The sequence below is a fragment of the Heterobasidion irregulare genome (genome assembly GCF_000320585.1).
Source record: "Heterobasidion irregulare TC 32-1 unplaced genomic scaffold scaffold_03, whole genome shotgun sequence".
Lineage (NCBI taxonomy): Eukaryota > Fungi > Basidiomycota > Agaricomycetes > Russulales > Bondarzewiaceae > Heterobasidion > Heterobasidion irregulare.
In genome coordinates, this window is record NW_009258199.1 from 3,077,938 (window position 1) to 3,098,343 (window position 20,406).

General features: G+C 45.5%; 9 protein-coding genes across 9 annotated transcripts; 3 read left to right on the plus strand and 6 right to left on the minus strand.

The window, feature by feature from the left end:
* Nucleotides 1–177: 177 nt before the first annotated feature.
* Nucleotides 178–3,900, minus strand: HETIRDRAFT_426011 (uncharacterized protein; the record flags this gene model as incomplete). Its single annotated transcript, XM_009546153.1, has 10 exons — nucleotides 178–359; nucleotides 407–577; nucleotides 610–745; nucleotides 882–1,292; nucleotides 1,348–1,484; nucleotides 1,873–1,956; nucleotides 2,195–2,251; nucleotides 2,331–3,663; nucleotides 3,728–3,795; nucleotides 3,849–3,900. 10 exons carry the CDS (start codon nucleotides 3,898–3,900, stop codon nucleotides 178–180), a joined length of 2,631 nt encoding a protein of 876 aa, XP_009544448.1.
* Nucleotides 3,901–5,915: 2,015 nt separating this feature from the next.
* On the minus strand, nucleotides 5,916–6,068 carry HETIRDRAFT_313787 (uncharacterized protein; the record flags this gene model as incomplete). Its single annotated transcript, XM_009546154.1, has 1 exon — nucleotides 5,916–6,068. The coding sequence occupies one exon, from the start codon at nucleotides 6,066–6,068 to the stop codon at nucleotides 5,916–5,918; it is 153 nt and encodes a 50-aa protein (XP_009544449.1).
* A 650-nt stretch (nucleotides 6,069–6,718) lies between these two features.
* HETIRDRAFT_439362 (uncharacterized protein) lies at nucleotides 6,719–7,441 on the minus strand (the record flags this gene model as incomplete). The annotated part of the gene is made up of 1 exon (XM_009546155.1): nucleotides 6,719–7,441. A coding segment is annotated over one exon (270 nt), but the record flags the coding sequence as incomplete, so codon positions are not given.
* A 306-nt stretch (nucleotides 7,442–7,747) lies between these two features.
* On the minus strand, nucleotides 7,748–8,676 carry HETIRDRAFT_58319 (uncharacterized protein; the record flags this gene model as incomplete). The annotated part of the gene is made up of 3 exons (XM_009544950.1): nucleotides 7,748–8,087; nucleotides 8,218–8,354; nucleotides 8,512–8,676. 3 exons carry the CDS (start codon nucleotides 8,674–8,676, stop codon nucleotides 7,748–7,750), a joined length of 642 nt encoding a protein of 213 aa, XP_009543245.1.
* Nucleotides 8,677–9,418: 742 nt separating this feature from the next.
* On the plus strand, nucleotides 9,419–9,905 carry HETIRDRAFT_165911 (uncharacterized protein; the record flags this gene model as incomplete). The annotated part of the gene is made up of 4 exons (XM_009546156.1): nucleotides 9,419–9,427; nucleotides 9,480–9,528; nucleotides 9,573–9,579; nucleotides 9,647–9,905. 4 exons carry the CDS (start codon nucleotides 9,419–9,421, stop codon nucleotides 9,903–9,905), a joined length of 324 nt encoding a protein of 107 aa, XP_009544451.1.
* A 4,214-nt stretch (nucleotides 9,906–14,119) lies between these two features.
* On the minus strand, nucleotides 14,120–14,331 carry HETIRDRAFT_314376 (uncharacterized protein; the record flags this gene model as incomplete). The annotated part of the gene is made up of 2 exons (XM_009546157.1): nucleotides 14,120–14,204; nucleotides 14,261–14,331. Coding segments are annotated over 2 exons (156 nt in total), but the record flags the coding sequence as incomplete, so codon positions are not given.
* A 765-nt stretch (nucleotides 14,332–15,096) lies between these two features.
* On the plus strand, nucleotides 15,097–15,342 carry HETIRDRAFT_313072 (uncharacterized protein; the record flags this gene model as incomplete). The annotated part of the gene is made up of 1 exon (XM_009546158.1): nucleotides 15,097–15,342. A coding segment is annotated over one exon (246 nt), but the record flags the coding sequence as incomplete, so codon positions are not given.
* Nucleotides 15,343–15,971: 629 nt separating this feature from the next.
* On the minus strand, nucleotides 15,972–16,448 carry HETIRDRAFT_121142 (uncharacterized protein; the record flags this gene model as incomplete). The annotated part of the gene is made up of 1 exon (XM_009546159.1): nucleotides 15,972–16,448. The coding sequence occupies one exon, from the start codon at nucleotides 16,446–16,448 to the stop codon at nucleotides 15,972–15,974; it is 477 nt and encodes a 158-aa protein (XP_009544454.1).
* A 1,092-nt stretch (nucleotides 16,449–17,540) lies between these two features.
* HETIRDRAFT_311912 (uncharacterized protein) lies at nucleotides 17,541–17,794 on the plus strand (the record flags this gene model as incomplete). The annotated part of the gene is made up of 2 exons (XM_009546160.1): nucleotides 17,541–17,603; nucleotides 17,651–17,794. Coding segments are annotated over 2 exons (207 nt in total), but the record flags the coding sequence as incomplete, so codon positions are not given.
* Nucleotides 17,795–20,406: the final 2,612 nt, after the last annotated feature.

Below are 20,406 nucleotides of genomic sequence, written 5' to 3' on the forward strand. Positions count from 1 at the left end.
TAGCTTCTTGTCCAGTCGCGAGGGAGGAAGGGGCTGACGGTTTGTGAGAGGACAGGCGAGCCGATTATCGTAATGGGTAACAAGAGATCAGATCCATAACACCCAATCCGGTCTATTCGAGTGGCGAGGCCACATATGGGTCCACTTTTCCATGTGTTCCATCAGTCATCGTCGGAGCTACGCGTCGTATCTTGTCATTCGAACGGTGCCAGCTTGGACCTCGCTCTGATCATTGCTATATTGTGTCCACATTGTCCCGTCGTTGGAAGCACACAAACGAAGACGCTGTTCAAGACTCAAGCCTGAGCCTCTTCGGTTCACAGGGCATCCAAGCTTCATGTCAAGATTATGTACAATATCTGTGCATGTACCTTGGTTCTGGACGTCAAAAAATCCGAGTGCTTACCTCTGTGCCATCTGTGGATCCGTTGTTCAAGATCATCTTCTTCCCAGCCGTCGCTTCTGCTCAGTCCGGTCACCTCTCTCGCTCCCCAGGTGTTGACCTTCATTTTTTCCCTCTCGCTCGCTTGTGTGCCCATTCTCGCCTTCGCGACCTCCATATCGTAATCTTCAGCCCCTGTCTTCAACGTGTGGACGACAATTATGGACGGAACAGCGTATTCAAGCCTCGGTCGTCCCCCCGCGACACTTGCACAATGTTTGCGGGTACAGTCCTATTGGCGATTTCCTCTTTGCTTAGCTGTGCTGCTTCCGCTATGCATGACGCGAGACAACCAGGCGAGACCTATAGCAGCGGACATTCAAGGAAGGCCTGCGCAGTGGATACTCGCGACTCTAGTCGTATCTGCGCTCCCACCCTGTCTTTCTTTTCGGCGCACCAGAGCGGGTCTCCCTCAGTTCCATCGTCTCGTCGATCACACCATAGCGTTATCTCGAACCACAACCGGTCCACCCGCCCTCGCAATCGTGAGGCTCCCTAGCTGAGTAGCGGGATGCTGCCTTTTGTCGAATTCTTGCACGCATGATGACATTGACGCGGCCGGGTCGCCGGAGCCTGACACTATCTTTTGGTTCGGCTGTCCCCTCCCTTTTTCTGGTACTCCGCCGCTTGACATAGCGCCGTTGATGAGTTGAGTGCCGCAGACAAGCCAACGATAGGCACTGTCTTCTTCTCTTTCTGTGTCCAAAGATGTGCCGCCGGCCAGAAAAAGCTTTACGCTGCGATAGAGGTACTCGATCGGCCTTGCACGGACGTTACAGAATTGTGGAGTGGGAAAACATGGGCGCGTCTGATGTCGGTTTGCGTAGGAGTGTGGTACGGTGGACCCACACTGCGAGCGAAGCACAGAGTATAAATCACCCCAATCGACACGGCCACTCGATCACTTTTCCCTCTGAAGGGGAGGAGCGGTGCGCAGGAAATGTGAGATACAGCTCGATTTTGTTCAGTGCACACGGGTTTTGTGGATATTTGTTTAATTCTGGATTGTTGAGAAAAATGATAGAAGGAAATAGAGATACAACTGTATGAGAATCAGACACAGGTACATGAGACGTAATTACATGGATGTGATTTCGAAACAATCGTGCACAAAGGGGAAATACAAGTGCGAGCGTCCTTCACGCAGAAACGCTGAGAGTGGGCGCTTTACCCTGGAAAGAGAGGAGCGCCAGGACCAGCTCGATTTTGATCAGTGCACCCAGATGAAGTCTTCGAAACATCTTGTTTAAATTACAGCTCGTCGGGAAGGTATAAAAGGGAGATTTGAATAAAACTCTATCGAGCTTGAACAAACACACAAGGCGTGGATTCAAAAACGTCGTTGATAAGAGGAGGAATGCAAGTTGGGAGCAAAAAGCCCTTCACGCGCCAGTAATAGTAAAGACGAGATCACGGATCGCGTGACATACGAGTACTCAGTACAGTCACTCCACCCCCGCCTGTCAGTTCGAGCAAGTCGAGCAAGACAGAAGCAAGACTGCGGATAATCATCCCTATTGAAAATATCGTCAGCTTCATCGGCATCCGACACACTCTGGCATCCGCATCGATCCGGGACAAATGCGGAGGGCAAGAAAACAGCAAAGATATCGTGGAAGGGAAGGCAAAGGCGAATGTGTGATCGATGATGATGATGCGGATAGTCGTATGGGGCGTGAAATCATAGGGACGGGCGCAGAACAAAAGAGAAAGGAATGGATGCAAGAGCAGGCAAGAGAAAATGGTGCGTACCTCCAGCTTCAGCTCGCCATCGTCGACGATCCAGCCCTGTCTCTCCTCCGCCTACTGCTACGACACGTTCCGGTCAGCCAGGCCATGAACCATCTCCTTGGGTTGGTGTGCCGATCTTCGAAGTCCCTGGCTGGACAATTCTCGTCCTTGTGGCGAGTGACCCCATCCCGGCGTGCGTAGAAGAAGAGATCGCACCAGTCGCATGGGATCTTGCCGAGGTAGTGGACGGTGACGACGTGCCGTCTGCGATCGTACTTGCGCGCAAACGATTTGTTGTTGCACGCGAGGCAGCGCAGTGGGTCCCCGCCGTAGATCTTCTCGTCGATCACGACGGCGGCCTCGCGCTTGCTGGGGCTGGAGTCGTCTCCGAGCTGGTGCTGGTGCCCGTCTTGATCGTGATCGTCGGGCTCTCCAGCCTCGTCTTGGTCATCCGCAGGTGTCGATGTCGAAGGCCCTCCGCTAGGCAGCGGTACAGGCTCGACGACGAACTCACCTGCGGGGTTGTCCACCCTGTGGGTGGACGTTGTTGATGTATCATTGTGTTGTGTGAGGGCGTTGCCGTTCACCTGTGGAACGACCACAAGTATAGGGTGCAGCCCTCCAGCTGCATGGACTGGCCCCGGCGAAGGCATGGGCGCGATGGGCCTGAACCTGCTCTCCATGGACCAAGCCCCCTCACTCTTCTCGCTCCCCGCTCCACTGTCGAGCTCCTTCGCCTTCATCTTTCCATTTTCCCCCTCATCTGCACTTACGGCTCCCTCCGCTCTCACTCCTGCAGCCGCCTCTCCCAGCCCTTCCTCCACCCTTGCCCTCTTCGGCGAAGGCTGCTCCTGCGCATCCCCTCGCTTTCTCGTCTCCCGCCGGAAGACCGATGGGTCCCACCGCGGGTCGAGTCGCGCGTCGATGACGGTGCGCGCCATATCCACCCAAGGACCCGTGAGGGGCCTCACGGCGCCCTCCAATGCACAGTACTTCGAACGTTGGGCATTCGTCGGTGTGACGCGTTCCATCGGGATGACATCGGTGGCGGGAACGACGGGGGTGGTGGGCACTGCTGGGGTAGCAGTCAAGATGACGATATCCGGCACAGCAGGAGTGACGGGTGCGGCGGTGTTGAGAGGTGCGGCGGGGATGACGGGGGATGGGAGTCCTTCTGGGGAGGGGCTGAGCGACCCTTTCTGTACGTCAGGGACGGACGTGGGAGTCAGTGCGCGCGCATGCGGTACCTGGAGATGAAGGGCAAGTACCGGCGTCGATGTGGATGCCCATGTTGGTAGGGCGAAGGGGATTGTCGCGGGGAACGGGAAGGGGGAGGTGAAGAACGACGGGTCGGGGTGGGCAGACATGACAGGGAGCAGCGAGCCCGCCTCGCACGATCTGAAGCGCAGGCGCGCATCATAGGGCTGACTGTAGCCAGCTATGTCTTGGGAGACATGGCGTCCCCCGCGGTTGCGCGCAACATACGCGCCCTGACAGTGAAGGCGAATGGCTCGTGAGTGGCACAGTCGACATGTCAGAGCAAAACAAACTTACTGCCGGAATGACGTTGAGCTCTTGCTCAGCGTTGTTTGATTGGGACCCTGAAGGTCCCGCACCAGCAGCTGTGTGCCGGTCATCTCAGTAGATGTCAATGCCACGAAACATATCTACGCACTCGAAAGCTCTTCCTGCGTCCAGGACGGCCAGACGTATGTGTTGTGTGACATGGCTTCGTGCTGTGGATGGCTGTGGAAAGTTTGGGGTTGTAGGTAAGTTGACTGGTGAAGTCTGGATAGGTGGCAGATGCTTGGGCTTCTCCTCTCATCCAATCGTCTAGATATTCTACTGCCCTCGGGGCGGGCGGTAGCGGACTTCTCGAACAATTCCATGGTTCGACCGACATGCCTTGTTATTTGATGCCGCACAGTCGCATGCCCTCGCCTGTTGACATTGAGTTCGGAACCAGGAATGTGGTACTGTCATTGTTCGAAGGCAGCAAAAGGCTGTCCTGTTCTCATTACGAAAGGAGCCCGACTGCCAGCACCGAGTGCCGGAAATGAATTTCTGCCTCATGTTCACGCTTCACGAGGAGGGCATGTTCGAGTCATCACACACGTCTGTGTTTCTAGGGTGCGTTACCTGTTATCGGTTTGCATCTGAACCTTGATGGAGTCGGGATGGTGTAGGTCTTCTGATGGCGGGGGCGAGGCCTTCGGGACAAAGCAAGGATGACGAGGAATTTACCCACGTCGCGGTTGCCCGCTTACACCGTCGGTCGGTGCTCGAATATAGCGGTCAACATGGTTGTGAGTCGGTTTACCTTCGCTTGGTTTCTCCAGACACATCTTCTTTCCTGTCCATATTTTTATCTGCTATGCACGGGACCTTCCATCATCGTACCATGCTGCTTTCTTGTGTTGTCAGTTAAACTCAAGCCTTGCGTCTCAAAGTTGTAGGCGCATCACGGCGCTTGATTTTAGGGATCGTGCCATCGTGAACCGCATCATGGAAGATCATTCGCCTTCGAACTTCGAATCTTCTAGCCGCTTATGAGATTCATGGTCGCTTGTCCCAAACCGCTCGCAGGTACGCTAAGGCACGTTCCTCCGCGTCATGTTTACCCCCTTTTCCTCTCAAGAACCGTGGTTGCAGCACAGCGTCTTGGCAAGGCATCGTTCTCTCTCGGGCTTGATGGCGTGTGAGAGGGCAGGCGAGCCGACCATCACGATGAGTCATATGGGGTGGATGCGCAGAACTGAATTTGGGGTCCATTGTTGTCGAATTCGAGTGGCAATGTTGAATATGGGTCCCCTTTTACTTGTGTGTGATTGGTCATGAAACTATCGGAGCTACACGCCGCCTGGTGAAATGTTTCGTCACCAGGATGCTGTTGAGCTAGGACTCGCAGGTGTCTACTTTGCATCCGCAGACGATATCAATCTCCGCCCTCGAGACAACCAGGCTATATCCTCGCCCCATTTATACACGTGATCGATAGCTTGAACATCGCTCATTTTGTCGAAATATACCGAATTTCTATCGAGAGGAAAAAGACCCGCACAATTGTCGACGGAACTTGCGTTGGGTTCGTACTATCGCTTTCGTCGGAGGTATCCTTCTGTGATCTCCATGATTCCGTCGATCAGGCGAGCGCGGTGGCTAGCACCCTCCTGTATACCTGTTCAAATCCTTACTGCCCGCCACCAACTGAGGGTCTTAGGCGATGGACCGAGTTCCTCTCTCTTGACCCTCCTCTATGTTTAGTTTCCTCCTGCATTCCAGCCTTCCTCTCTACTTCGCTCGGGTTCCTATTATCTCCTTCATACTTGTCGTTTTCTGTCCACCATCTCAATCCTCCCCTATCTGCCAGAACTCGAAATTCAGATTGTATTTTCGGTGGCATTCACATGGTCATCAAACCCTCGAGAAGGCCACCACACGAACAATGAACAGGCTTTGCCCATTGTTAATTCGGGCGCGAATTGAAGGGAATGCTTGCATGCTCTAGCATTCTGTTAGGGCCTTACTTGTAAAATCTCTAGACGACTCCTCGCAGGGTAAGTGTAGTTATCAGAAGACTCGCCCCTTCTATGCTCGTACCGAGCGTTGTGTTCTTGTAGCAAACGATGCCATGTGGTATGAGGCAATTTTGGCTACAATACGAGCTGCCTGAGTCAAGTGACCTTTCTGCAAAAGAGGTCTAAGCAACTTCATTCGTGCATATATCTCATCAGAATGGGAATTATTTTACTGGCTGGTAGACAAAGCCTTCCTCTGCTCCTAGCTTTTGATTCATTGGGCCCATGTCTACGCGATACCGCCATTCAAGGATGACCAGAATCGTCTCAAACTTGATTGATAAGTATACGATATTGATGGAATGTCTTATGATCATCAGAAGTGAGAAGTCTGTTGAGTAATATGCAGCATCTCTCTAATCCGCGAAAGGCGACTGTGGCAAATTTGCAGACGACGAGCGCCTCGTACCAGACACAGAGACTATGGAAATGGGTGGTTTGTCACGGAAATCGATGCATACTAGATTAGAGGTATCGTCGAGATGGAACGGGAGGCCAAGCGCGCCACTCGACGGTGATGGGTGTTGGAGGACAAGTTGAAGTGAGCCCGCTGTCATGGCGCAGCTCCTGATTCGGCTATTTCGAACTCCGCTCACGGCTCATGCTCTAGCACTGGGTGAAGACGAGTCGATACGCTAAGTCCCCTCATACGCTGCGAGGACCTTCAAAAATTATAGACTAGATTGAGTAGGACTTAGAGCCCTAATCTGTGTCCTCTGCCGGAAACGCATACAGTGCGCAATGTGTCCCTAGGAGCAGCGTCATCTCCTCTGCGTCGTCCATCGTCCTCTTCGTCTTGATTAGCAGTGGCGGGCGTCATCGTCGTCATTGTGAGGTTGCGCCGGACCCGGACCCCATCAGACGCAGAGGGAAAGCGAAGCTGGTATGCAGGTCCACGGCTCGCGCTCCGGCGACGCGACAGCAAAGTTGCGCGCAAAATTGCCTTGGCTTGGCACCAGCGCCGCCGCCGTGTGTGTCTGCGTCGTTGTCCTCGATGCACGAGCACGAGTCAAAAGAATCCGGTCCACATCGATGCGAGGCTGTTCAGACGGTGCGTCGCGCGCAAGGTGTCGGCGCCCTGTCGATGGTGTAGCGTGTTGGCGTTGGCCGGGGGGATGTGAGGTCGCATATCTTGAGGAGCAGTGACCATCTCCAGGGCTGGAGTGGACACTACTGGGGCAGAGACAGACATGGATGTCGAGATAGGAGATGTGGTAGGCGTAGACAGCGTGAAAAGCGTCGGGGCTGAAATCGGCATCGGAATGAGAGGGTCGAGTGCGGAGTCGTCGGGCGCCGCAGCGGCGTCCAAGGCAATGCAGAGACCCGCGGAAGGTGCGAGCAAGGGCGTGCTGGGATGCGGTGCGTGGCGGTGGATGCTGTGAGAGAGGAATGGGCCAATGACACTGCAGACATGTGGCGCCTAGTGGCGAAGAACCGCGAGGCGCTTAGACGTAGGGGGGTCGCGGGGTGCGTGGAAGGAGTGCGAGGGCGTGAGGGGAGACACGGCCGATATGATTGCTGTGGTGTGTGTGGACGCTGTTGAGGTAAAGACGAGCAGTGGGAAGGTTGTGGTGATTGTGATTGAATTTGCTGAGGAGGTTGCGTGCGCCAGAGTGGTGGGCCTCAATACTATCTGTGGATGCAGTGTTCCCGTTGGCACTATTAGCGACGCCCTGGAACTGCGCCTTTGGACTGGCCTTCCGCATGGCTTTCGATAAAAATGGACGGCGGACTGGTGGGAAACCCCGTCCGTCCGCCGCGCGTGGATGTGGCTTAGCTAAGGTGAAGTAAGGCGTTCCCACCCGTCGCTTCATGACTCTTACACAGTGCTTAATAGTATTTCCTGGGGTTAGGATTGAATCTGAGTTTTGTAGTTTAGTTTTAAATGACTATGAGGATTGAAATATTCTATGTTAGTTGTAGACTATGCATTGATTATAGGCTACCTATAGTCTGAGTGTGGTCTGTATGTAGTCTGTGTGTAATCTATTGTTGGCTATATACTTGTGACTTGATTACCTATTACATGTGCTCTCATTTTGTATGCTTTTATTGTATATGCTCTTATTGTGTGTGCTTCTGTCATATGTGCTCCCATTGTGTATGCTTGAATTAGGTGTGCTCTTATTGGGTATGCTTCTATTGTATGTGCTTCTATTGGATATGCTCTTGTTGAATGTGCTCTTATTGGGTGTGCTCTCATTAGGTATGCTCTTGTTGAGTGTGCTCTCATTGGGTATGCTTTCATTGGGTGTGCTCTTATTGGGTATGCTCTCATTGGGTATGCTCTCATTAGGTATGCTCTTATTAGATGTGCTTTTGTTGTATGTGGTGTGCTTTTGTTAGATATGCTCTAGTTGGATGTGCTTCCATCATGTGTGCTCCCATTGTATGTACTCCCATCATATGTGTTCCTATCAGATATGCTCTAGTTAGGTGTGCCCCTGTTATATGTGCTCCCATTACACATAGTGTGCTCCCATTATGTATGCTTTCATCATGTATACTCCCATTGTGTATATTCCCATCACATGTGCTTTTGTTAGATGTGCTTTGGTTGGGTGTGCTTCTATTATGTGTGCTATGCTCCTATTAGATATGCTCTAGTTGTGTGTGCTTTGATTATATATGCCCCTATTGCATATGCTCCTATTGCATATGCTCCTGTTGCTTGTACTCTTGTTGCATGTGCTCCCATTGCATATGCTCCCATTGTGTATGCTTCTATTGTGTATGCTTCTATTATGTATGCTCCCATACTCCTATCATGTGTGCTCTTATTGTATGTGCTCTTGTTGTATATGCTCTTGTTGTGTGTGCTCCCCTTACATATGCTCCCATCGTGTATACTCTTATTATGTGTGCTTCCATTGTATATGCTCCTATTGTGTGTGCTCCTGTTATATGTGCTCTTATTAGTTTCATTGCACTTCTCTTATAGGTTATTGGACATTTTAATCTAACTTGAGTAATGTTCCTGGAGTTTTTTACTAATGTAAAAGACATATACACAGTGTGCATAGATTTAGCAGGTATTGAGTTGGGAATATAAGGTACATTGATGGTTAGAGTCAGAATATTTTGCCTTGTGCTTTATGGATTTTGTCATATTTTGTCAGGTTCCCTTTTTGGATTTTTGGTGCAAAAAATGCTTTAATCAGGAAAAGAGAAATTAATAATTTGGCCAATAAAGTAATTGTTTTAGCCTCATACGTTGCACTTACTGTGGCTATCGCTGCAGTTTGTCAGGTTTTGCCCCTCGTGCTTTGTGCTCAGGTTTTCACGTGGTTTTCACATATTGCCACATGAGATACTGCCCTCCTACTCTCTCTAGATGTGATCCAGACTGTAGTATAGTCGTGGACAAGCAAAGTTGATGAATTTTGACACCTATTTCTAAGGCTTCCTGGTTACACTGGAATTAATAGTAATGCTTGAGTAGATGTCATGAAAATATTTTGAGTAAAATCCTATGAGCCGTTAGTCCAGAAAAAGTAATTCTTTGACCCGGAAATCTCCAAAAATTGGCTGACCCCACAAAAAAGGTCTATAAATCACGTAAAATACACCAATCAACTTTTTTCAATGAGTACTGTATGAATCCATCCAAAATTTGCTAAAAATATCTATATTCTATTGCCAAAAACATTGTCAAGGTGATGTGCATATGGGCCAAGTGCGTGCTAGTGTGCATGGCTCATTTTCTCTTAAACTAGGCCGATGTCAAGAATCAAGTCTCCCTTCTTAAACAGGAGATTACTGCTCATAGTCACATCTGTATGTTTCTCCCAAAATTCCATTGTGAGCTCAACCTGATTAAGATGATGAGTAAACTGCTTATTCTGTCATTTTCAATTTTATTTCTCTCTGTTTATTGAGTCCCTTTTTTTGGCAGTACTGGGGTTTTGTTAAGTACAGGTATTGTGAGGTCTATAAGGAGGAGGTTTGATGATGTGAAGAAGCATGCACTTAAATGCCTCAACAATTGTCCTATTAAGGTCATTTGTCACTTCTTTAATTGCTTATGGCATTTTATAGATGCATATCATGGGGGGTTGACCAGAAAGGTGGTGGAATGGGCTATTCATAAGCAGAAAAGTCATCACACTGTTTTTCAAAATATGATGATAAGCATTAAGGCAGTTCTCAACTAGTTTACTTCACATGGTGTTATATATGTTACGAACTGCTCGTTCGGTAGCCCCAAGAGTAAGAGGTTCTTCCCTGGGTCACTCGCAGAAGAAGGGTGGAATGATGGTCTTGACTGTACATGTAGCACAGGAGCCAAGTAGTATTGTAGTTGCTGTGCTTGTTGGCACAGGAGGGTAGTATGTACTGTAGGGAGACAGTACTAGACAAAAAGAATAGACTAAAGATCCTTAGCCTATTCTATGGGCCTTATATACTACTTTGGGAAGGGCGTGAGAATACCATATATGTATCCATAGGTATTCTCTAAGTGGTTCTCTCTTTCTGAATTGACTACTCTTGCTTCTCCAATTGCCTCTTTCTGACCAAGAGGTCAAGGGGTTCTGTGCCCATTGTGTGAGTAGTTTGTAAGGCGGGAAATTCTCTCCACTGCAATAGGCCTATGATACTCGACCAACAATAGGTGATCTGTTGGGAGTGGATGACCAGGGTAATATCTGTACCTTTGTGTATGCCTCAGAATGTGAGGCCGTATGGTGCTTGTGATGATCATATTGGAATAGACCACCGTTAAGGCCCAATAAGTCGTGATCATAACAATACCCCCCTTCTACGTCTTATTCACCTGGTAGGTGTCATGAACAGCTGTTCAGGATGAAAGATTCCTAGTCCACAAGTCAATACTTCCAGAAATAAGGTAATGGATGTGAAGAAGTGAAGCTGATCAGACCAATGCTTGAGAATCAGGGAAGACTGGTTAATAGCAGTTCCTAGATTGGACAGAGGTGGATAGCTTAGGGCTTTCCTACTATGCCACAGCTGCTATAAATATGTACAAGCAAAAGCATGGACCAAGTAGCAATAGATCGGGAACGTGAGGTATAGTCGGAAGAAAGGTCTTATGTATCCTTATACAGATCATGGGAGAAACAAGAAAGGTATAGTAGGCGGTTCATAATATTACCCCCCCCCTTCTAGGCTGTCAGTGCCAGAGACAGTAGGTAAAAGTCCAAGAGACATATAGAAAACCACCCCCTTGTATTAAGCTTTAATTAGCTATAATTAATGCTCTACTATACTAAATTATAAAAGATTAGGATTACACATTTTTAGCTTACCCCCCTTCTAAACCTGGTCTAATTAGACATAATTTTCCTAAATTAAGAATTATTAGGATGGGTTATAACTTGAAATTTCGGAATAATAATAATAAATCAAGCATCACAGTTCTCATAGCCTTCCTATAGAGTCATGTCTATTAGAGCACTAGTTAAATACCTAAACACAGAATATACCTTATAACAAACTTGCCTTTTGCCAGAGTTGAACCGACAACCTTATGCATACAAGCACCTAGGACAGATGCTCTAAGCCACTAAGCCACAAGGTCTAAGATATAAACTTGGTAATCTAAATAAGTAGACATAATATAGGCAACCTCAATATCTCAAATTTTATTTAACATTTATCTTTTCTCTATCTTATAAGTAAATAGTTCAATAAATAACTAAAAAGTCAGGTCTTTCAGGATTTAGTTTAAACACCAGCTAAGAAGATAATAAACCAATGGAAAATCAATAATACACTTTATATAGGATAAAAATAAATTATGGCACTTATATAATTTGGACTAAGAATGTGTGAAACTATGATTGAGTGTAATATTCAATGGAACTCTACTAGTATAGACAATGCTACCTGAATTTGCAAATTTGATCAAAAACATGATTATGAATAATCAAGATTCAATAAGAGAGAGGGGTTTTCCAAATAGCCACTAGTGAGGTAAAGGGTAGGGACAAGAGTATATGTATGGCATGCCTATATATAAATAAGCACAAGATTGTTAGAGGTGATCTTAATATGCTTAATGCATATATTTCCTATATGGCAGGCAAATATATTATTCTGGCACCACATACCAATATGACTGTCTTTTCCATAGCCTAATAGCTAGAGGAAAACACCAAGTTTGAGCATTTTCTGTATAACAAGGCAATAAACAATATAAATAGTGCTAAAAATTGTAATATCAATAGTGATGATGATTGTGTGCTGCACAAGACAGTATTAGCCACTATACTAATAGACAAGGTCTATAAGGCTGCATATAGCATATCCCTAAGTCCAACCCACATGTTGTGTCCTATAATGACCAGTAGCAGGCATTGGCTAACAATGACAACTTTAATGATCTTGTGTGCAAGGACAAGGTACTTAGGTCTTCATAGCCTCTTGTGGCAGCTGCCAAGCTGCTAACAAAGTGGCTGGGGGCATCAATGCACATTTCTCTCTTTCTATATCCCTTATAAAAGCAGCTGGAAAGTCAGCAAAAGAGCTACAAGATAATGGTATAGGCATATATAAAGGAGAGTAATATGCTAAAATCCATAAATAGAGGGCGACAGTGGAAAATTGTGGCGCTGGGCCGGTAGATCACATCGCGTGTCCTCGCTTATGCTCGCATGGGCCACGTAAGAAACCACACGAGACTACTGTCCCATAGGCTTTGGGATGCAAAATGGAGCGTGTTGGAGCTTGAAACGGAGTTGGTCAGCGCGCACGTGCCCGGGGCTAACCTAAGCATAGGGAATTCTCTTTCCCTGGCATTGTCTTGCAGTGATTTCTTCAGGCAAGGGGGCATTCAGCAAGTGCTTAGCTTGGCAACCAATCTGGGCTCTTGATTTTGTTTGCAGGTATTTTTTATACATAAATAAATAATAAATAAAAGGGGACAATAAGAAATGGTGGCACTAGGCTAATAGCTCAAGTCATACATCTTTGCTTACACTTATGTAGGCCACATAAGACACCATGTGAGCAAAGCAAGCATCCATGACAAATGGGGTGAGCAGAGTGAGCCATGTCTTGGTGCTCCTAGCAACCCTAGCGACTGCAGTGGGCTATGCTTCTACAGCCATTAAAGCTTGAAATGGCACCCTAGCATCTTATAGAGAACCTCATGGGGGAGCTTCATAGGGCAGGATCTCATAAGGGAATCTTATGGATAAGACCTCATAGAGAGCTTTATATAGGAAGGACCTTGTTGAATGTCATAGAAGAGTTATATAGAGATATTGGGGCATAAGACTTTATGGGCATAAGACTTTATGGGCACTGGACTTTATGGGCACTGGACTTTATGGGCACTGGACTTTATGGGCACTGGACTTTATGGGCACTAGACTTTACAGGCACTAGATTTTACAAACACATTGGACCAAGCACTGTAGCAAAAACTCAGATTAAGCATGGTTGCGCCATCGCAACGCAACGAGTGAAAAACTAGTAGTATAGAATGTGCCACATCTTTACCTTCTTACTGATAGAGGAGTAGTACTTACTATTTTCTACTGCTAATTAAAGACTTCTTAGTATAGAATTAGTGCTAATATCATGAAATTAGAAACCAATCCAATACTCACAATGTGTTGCTCCCAATTAGGAAATTAGACACTTTTAGATACTATTAACACTTTTAGATACTTTTAGACACTTTTAGATATAATCCGGAGCTAATACAAGGGGGTATTTTTCCAGATGTACCAACATGACTGTCTTTTCCATAACCCAATAGCTAGAGGAAAACACTAAGTTTGAGCATCTTCTGTATAATAAGGCAATAGACAGTGTGGATGGCACTGAGAATTGTAATATCAATAGTGGTGATGATTATGTGCTGCACAAGACAGCATTAACCACTGCACTAATAGACAAGGTCTTCAAGGCTACATGTAGCACATTTCTAAGCCCAACCTGCATGTTATGTCCTGTAATGACTAGTAGCAGGCAGCAGCTGACAATAACAACTTCAATGATCTTGTGTGCAAGGCCAAGGTACTGAGGTCTTCATGGTCTCTTGTGGCAGCTGCTAAGCTGCCGACAAAGTGGCTGGAGCATCAATGTATATTTCTCTCTTTCTATATCCCTTGTAAAGGCAGCTAGAAAGTCAGCAAAAGAGCTACAAGATAATAGTGCAGGCATATATAAAGAAGAGTAATATGCTAAAATAGTATAGAATGTGCGACATCTTTACCTTCTCACTGATAGAGCAGTAGTACTTACTATTTCCTACTGCTAATTAAAGACTTCTTGGTATGAAATTAGTGCTAATATTATAAAATTAGAAACCAATCCAATGCTCACAATATGTTGCTCCTAATTAGGAAATTAGACACTTTTAGATGCTATTAACACTTTAAGATACTTTTAGACACTATTAGATATAATCCGGTGATACGCTAGAGGTGGTTCTAAGTGCCGAGCACAATACCAAAACAAGCTCTAATGCAGGGGTGCTAGAGCTAGTATCTAATACACAAGGAATCATTAGTGAGGACTTTAGAAATTGATGGCGCACTGGAGCAGCAGCAATGAGTATGAGATTATAGCACCCAGACAGTTTTGAGACTGCGTCAAACACCGACCGAACCTTTGGTTGGTTGTGTCGGCGATTTGGTCAGTAACGAGAAGGTAGTGTCACGACTGACAACTATGTGCTTCAAGAGCCACACAGGACTCTGACAATATACAAGGGAGGACGAGGGGTACGAGCGAAGAGACGAGTACGAACACAAACAAGGCCGAACGACAAAGATGACAAGTTTTTGGGAGTCAATGGAGACGATTTTGATGGTTGGGACAAGTGTGAATGAGCTCTGAACTGTGGGGTGCAAAAGCTGGTTTATTCTAGAGTTGTATGTAGGTTTTTATTGTAAACAGAGCCCCTAAGTAAAATATTAAACAAGAAATAAGAGTAGATGTCGAATGGATGCCAAGCCTTAGCGATCAGAGAAGATAAGAAGGTAGGTGAGATGTCTATATAGGTTCTGAAGGTGACAAGGTAAAAGTTAATCAGCGATGGCAAAATCCCAAACGTTCGGGATCTGTCACCTGAGCGTGGGTAGATGGAACAGGCGTTGGAGAACCAATGAAAAATAAAGAAGAGGTATCGTACAACCAGGGTGGCCAAGTAATGGTGCAAGATCGTGTTTGACCAACCATGTGGAAGTCGGGAAGATAAGCGATAAGGATTGACCAACTCATGGAGAACATCAGCCAATACGGACTACTGGATCTGATTTTGTAAACACTTATCATAACACTCCTATGTGGTCATGGTGAGTACATGAAGTGTGGGCAAACTGACCCAAGTGCTGCTGAATGTCCTTCAGTGGCTTGTTGTCGGTTGGGTAGGGACCGACCGTATTTGGTAAAAGTTGGCATCTTTGGTACTTGTCGAGCACTATTCAGTATCTCCCCAAAGCTTTCCGAATACCTCCCTCGGACCCTAGCGCGGGTGCATGCTCATCACCAGAGCTAATACAAGGGGGTGGTTTTCCAGATGGAAACATAAGCAATGTGTATAAAGTCACAGGTCATGGAAGAATAATACTTAGGGCACCAATTCTCATTGCCCACTGCCGAGCCATAGTGCGATAGCCCTTGAGTACAAACACCATGATACCTCACCTTGTTAGAGCCATGCGGGGACTATATCTTAGAACTGAGTCCCTCTTCTCATTGTGGCAGTGAGTACTAGCCCAATGGATTCGAACCATTGTCTGCCCTGGCAGTTTAACGTCATACTGGGCGATGGTTATCCCCTTTAAAGATTGTAGTGGTGGTTGACGAGAGGGAGTGCGTTGGAGTCACTAGAGTCATATTTGACGACAGGGAGTTGAGTGTGCATAGGAGGACGTCAGAGGCCAAAGGTCAGGGGTACGGCTTGAAAGCAAGGGGAAGGACATGTGAACCTATAGACCCCTTAGTTGGGGCCGGTGGGATAAGTTCCCACCATTGGGCGAAGCAGACCTCCATTTGAAGCCAAAGATGAGGCACAAGATACCACAGCCCATGGACAGCATATAGTACTCATTGGCAAGAGTAGGGTCATTAGCAGGGTGAAACATGTCATGGAGGGGTTCAGAGCAGTCAAGTCTCATGAGCTTCCTCTTGCCTGCATTGATGCAGGCGATGAGTATTCCTTCACGTATTTGCAAAGCCCTCTATGTGTATCATACAAAAGCCCTTTTTTTCCCCAAGATCTCTAGTGCCCTCCGTATCTCTAGTCAGGTTGGCCCTGACACAAACTCTGTACTCGGTAAACCTTCTATAAGCCCTATAAGGTATGCAACAGGGGCAGTCAAGTATGACTCTCTATCGGGGAAGATGACTTCCTTGTTCTCTTCGCGGATCAGGGGTGGTGGGAAAGGAGAATGAGGAGGCGAGCCTGCGGGTGGCATAGTGATATCTATTACTTGCAGAAGGGAGGGGAAATGTGGGGGCATGGGTGTGTGACATGCTGCTCTCTCTCCTGCACTCTCCTCCATGTACAATAGATGCCTTTTGTATTCCTCAGCCTGCAATCTCCTATCATTCTCCTCTTCAAGCCTCATGCTCATTACAACTGACCATTCCCATTGCTCTTCAGTTAAGAATGGTTTGGGAAAGGGGGTCATCTGCGTTGACTCATCGATGAGAGTGTCATCAGCAGAGGTGATGGAAAGGGATCCATTAGAAGACATGTGTAAGATGAGGAAGATCATTGTGAGTAGAGTAGGGTTGTCGAAGTGATAAGGGGACAGGAAGGATTGAGTTAGCGTTTTTATATATTTCTGAGTTTGTTTGTCCAATATTTGCGAGAGCTGTCCTTAAGGGTATGCTTTTGGGGTGTCATATGTCATAAGCTTCTACAAGTTCTTTGGCATTCTTTAGGTTTGTCCTTGTGATCCATTCATTTGATGATGATGAGCATGCACCTGCGCTAGGGTCCGAGGGAGGTATTTAGGAAGCTTTGGGGAGATACCGAACAGTGCTAGATGAGTACCAAAGACGCTAACTTGCACTGAACACAGTTGGCCCCTACCCAACTGATGACAAGCCACCAAAGGACATCCCACAATACTTGGGTCAGTTCACCCACACTTCACGTACTTAACATGACCACACAAGAGTGTTACAATAAGTGTTTACAAGATCAGAGCCAGTAGTCCATATCAGCCGATGTCCTCCATGAGTTGGTTGATCCTTATTGCTTATCTTTCCGACTTCCACATGGTCGGTCAAACACGATCTTGCACCATTTTACTTGGCCACCTTGGTCATATGTTACATCTTCTTTATTTTCATTGGCTCGCCAACACATGTTTCTGCTACTTACACTCGGGCAATGGCTCCCGAACATTTGGGATTTTACCATCGCTGATTACCTTTTACCTTATTACCTTCGGAACCCATATGGACATCTTACCTATCTTCTTATCTTCTCTAATCGCTAAGGCTTGGCACCTATTCAACACCTACTCTCATTTCGTTCTTGATATTTTACTTAGAGGCTCTGTTTACTATAAAAACCTACATACAACTCTGGAATAAACCAGCTTTTGCACCCCACAGTTCAGAGCTCATTTGTACTCGTCTCAACCATTGAAATTGTCTTCATCGACTCCCAAAAACTTGTTATCCTTGTCATTTGGCCTTGTTCGCATTTATACTCACCTCTTTGCTCATACCCCTCATCCTTCCCTCATATATTGTCAGAGTCCCATGTGGCTCTTGAAGCATGTAGTTGCCGGTCATGACACTACCTTCTCATTACCGACCGAATCGCCGATGCGACCGACCGAATGTTTGGTTGATGTTTGGTGCAGTCCCAAAACCGTTTGGGTGCTATAATCTCACACTCCTTACTGCTTCTCAGTGTGCCATTGATTTCTCAAGTCCTAACTAACAATTCCTTGTGTATCAGATACTAGCTCTACCACCCCCTGCATTAGAGGTTATTTTGGTGTTATGCTCAGCACTTAGAGCCACCTCTAGCATAACAATGAGTCTGGGTATCTTTTCCAACGCACCAAGTACTGATATCCACGTCTTTGTTTCCTCTTATTGAGAATTCCTTCAACTTCATATTATTCCTGTCCTTCTATAAGGTCAGGTGGGGGTTGTTTGTAGTTGGGGCCATGAGCAGTCATTTCTCGATATGGTGTAATTAAGGAGGCATGGAACACAGGGTGTATCTTCTATGTGGGTGGAAGTTTCAGTTTGTACATTACTATTCCTAACTTCTCTTCTATTTCGAATGGTCCATGCAATTTAGGGGCTAGTTTGTCCTTTGGGTGTGTGGTGGTTATATTTTTTCCTGAGAGCCAAACTTTCTGCCCTGCTTCTAGTTTGACTTCATTCTCGGTGGTTTTGCTTTTCATCAGTTCTGCCACTACTTCTTGACTGGCTTTGGTTTCCTTTCATAATTGTTTTAACTTTTCTACTCTTTGTTCTATTTGGGGAATATCCGATCTTGGGGTGATTTTTAGCATGAAGGTCAGGTTATAGCTGTATATGAGTTCAAATAGGGATTGATGTGTGACCAAGTGTTCTCTGACATTGTGTGCAAACTCCACATATGGTAGGAGTTTGGGCTAGTTTGTCTATTTGTACATTTGGAAAACCACCCCCTTGTATTAGCTCCGGATTATATCTAAAAGTGTCTAAACGTATCTTAAAGTGTTAATAGCATCTAAAAGTGTCTAATTTCCTAATTAGGAGCAACATATTGTGAGCATTGGATTGGTTTCTAATTTTATAATATTAGCACTAATTTCATACCAAGAAGTCTTTAATTAGCAGTAGGAAATAGTAAGTACTACTGCTCTATCAGTGAGAAGGTAAAGATGTCGCACATTCTATACTATTTTAGCATATTACTCTTCTTTATATATGCCTGCACTATTATCTTGTAGCTCTTTTGCTGACTTTCTAGCTGCCTTTACAAGGGATATAGAAAGAGAGAAATATACATTGATGCTCCAGCCACTTTGTCGGCAGCTTAGCAGCTGCCACAAGAGACCATGAAGACCTCAGTACCTTGGCCTTGCACACAAGATCATTGAAGTTGTTATTGTCAGCTGCTGCCTGCTACTAGTCATTACAGGACATAACATGCAGGTTGGGCTTAGAAATGTGCTACATGCAGCCTTGAAGACCTTGTCTATTAGTGCAGTGGTTAATGCTGTCTTGTGCAGCACATAATCATCACCACTATTGATATTACAATTCTCAGTGCCATCCACACTGTCTATTGCCTTATTATACAGAAGATGCTCAAACTTAGTGTTTTCCTCTAGCTATTGGGTTATGGAAAAGACAGTCATGTTGGTATGTAGTGCCAGAATAATATATTTGCCTGCCATGTAGGAAATATGTGTACTAAGCATATCAAAATTATCTCTAACAATCTTGTGCTTATTTATACATAGGCATGCCATATATATACCCTTGTCCCCACCCTCCACCTCACTAGTGGCAATTTGGAAAACCCCTCTCTCTTATTGGATCTAAATTATTGATAATCATTAATAATACTAATTTAAGCTAATTATGACCAATTATTCATGATCATGTTTTTGATCAAATTTGCAAATTAAGGTAGCATTGTTTATACTAGTAGAGTCCTATTGAATATTACACTCAATCATAGTTTTACACATTCTAAATCCAAATTGTATAAGTGTCACAATTTATTTTTATCCTATATAAAGTGTATTATTGATTTTCCATTGGTTTATTATCTTCTTAGCTGGTGTTTAAACTAAATCCTAAAAGACCTGACTTTTTAGGTATTTATTGACCTATTTACTTATAAGATAGAGAAAAGATAAATGTTAAATAAAATTTGAGATATTGAGGTTGCCTATATTATGTCTACTTATTTAGATTACCAAGTTTATATCTTAGACCTTGTGGCTTAGTGGCTTAGAGCATCTGTCCTAGGTGCTTGTATGCATGAGGTTGTTGGTTTAACTCTGGCAAAAGGCAAGTTTGTTATAAGGTATATTTTGTGTTTAGGTATTGAACTAGTGCTCTAATAGACATGACTCTATAAGAAGGCTATGAGAACTGTAATGCTTGATTTATTATTATTATTCCGAAATTTCAAGTTATAACCCATCCTAATAATTCTTAATTTAGGAAAATTATGTCTAATTAGACCAGGTTTAGAGGGGGGGTAAGCTAAAGATGTCTAATCTTAATCTTTCATAATTTAGTATAGCAAAGCATCAATTATAGCTAATTAAAGCTTAATACAAGGGGGTAGTTTTCCAAATGATTACAGATAATCACCTTCTGGAAAAGAATTGCAACACTGCAACAAAGCAAGGATCTATGGTGGCGGTCAGATGAACTGCCTCTGAAATGGACATGGACAGGCAGCACATACATCTCGATAAAGCCTTGCTCCGGCTATTCTCACATTTGAATAGATACCTCTTGAACCTTGTAATAGCAGTCCAATGTCTCCAGGTGTTATGTCAGTGTGGGTCAGGGGGCAAGAAGGACAATAGCGGCACAAGGGAGGATGGTGATGGCTTAGTGCATGAAGTATGATGCTCTGTAATATCTTTTCAATATCTCATGTGCTCTATGTATTTGATTCTGATGGCCAACGGCTTAATAAACACTTTCTGGCCTTTCTGAGCATCAAAACAGACCTGAACTATATGATAT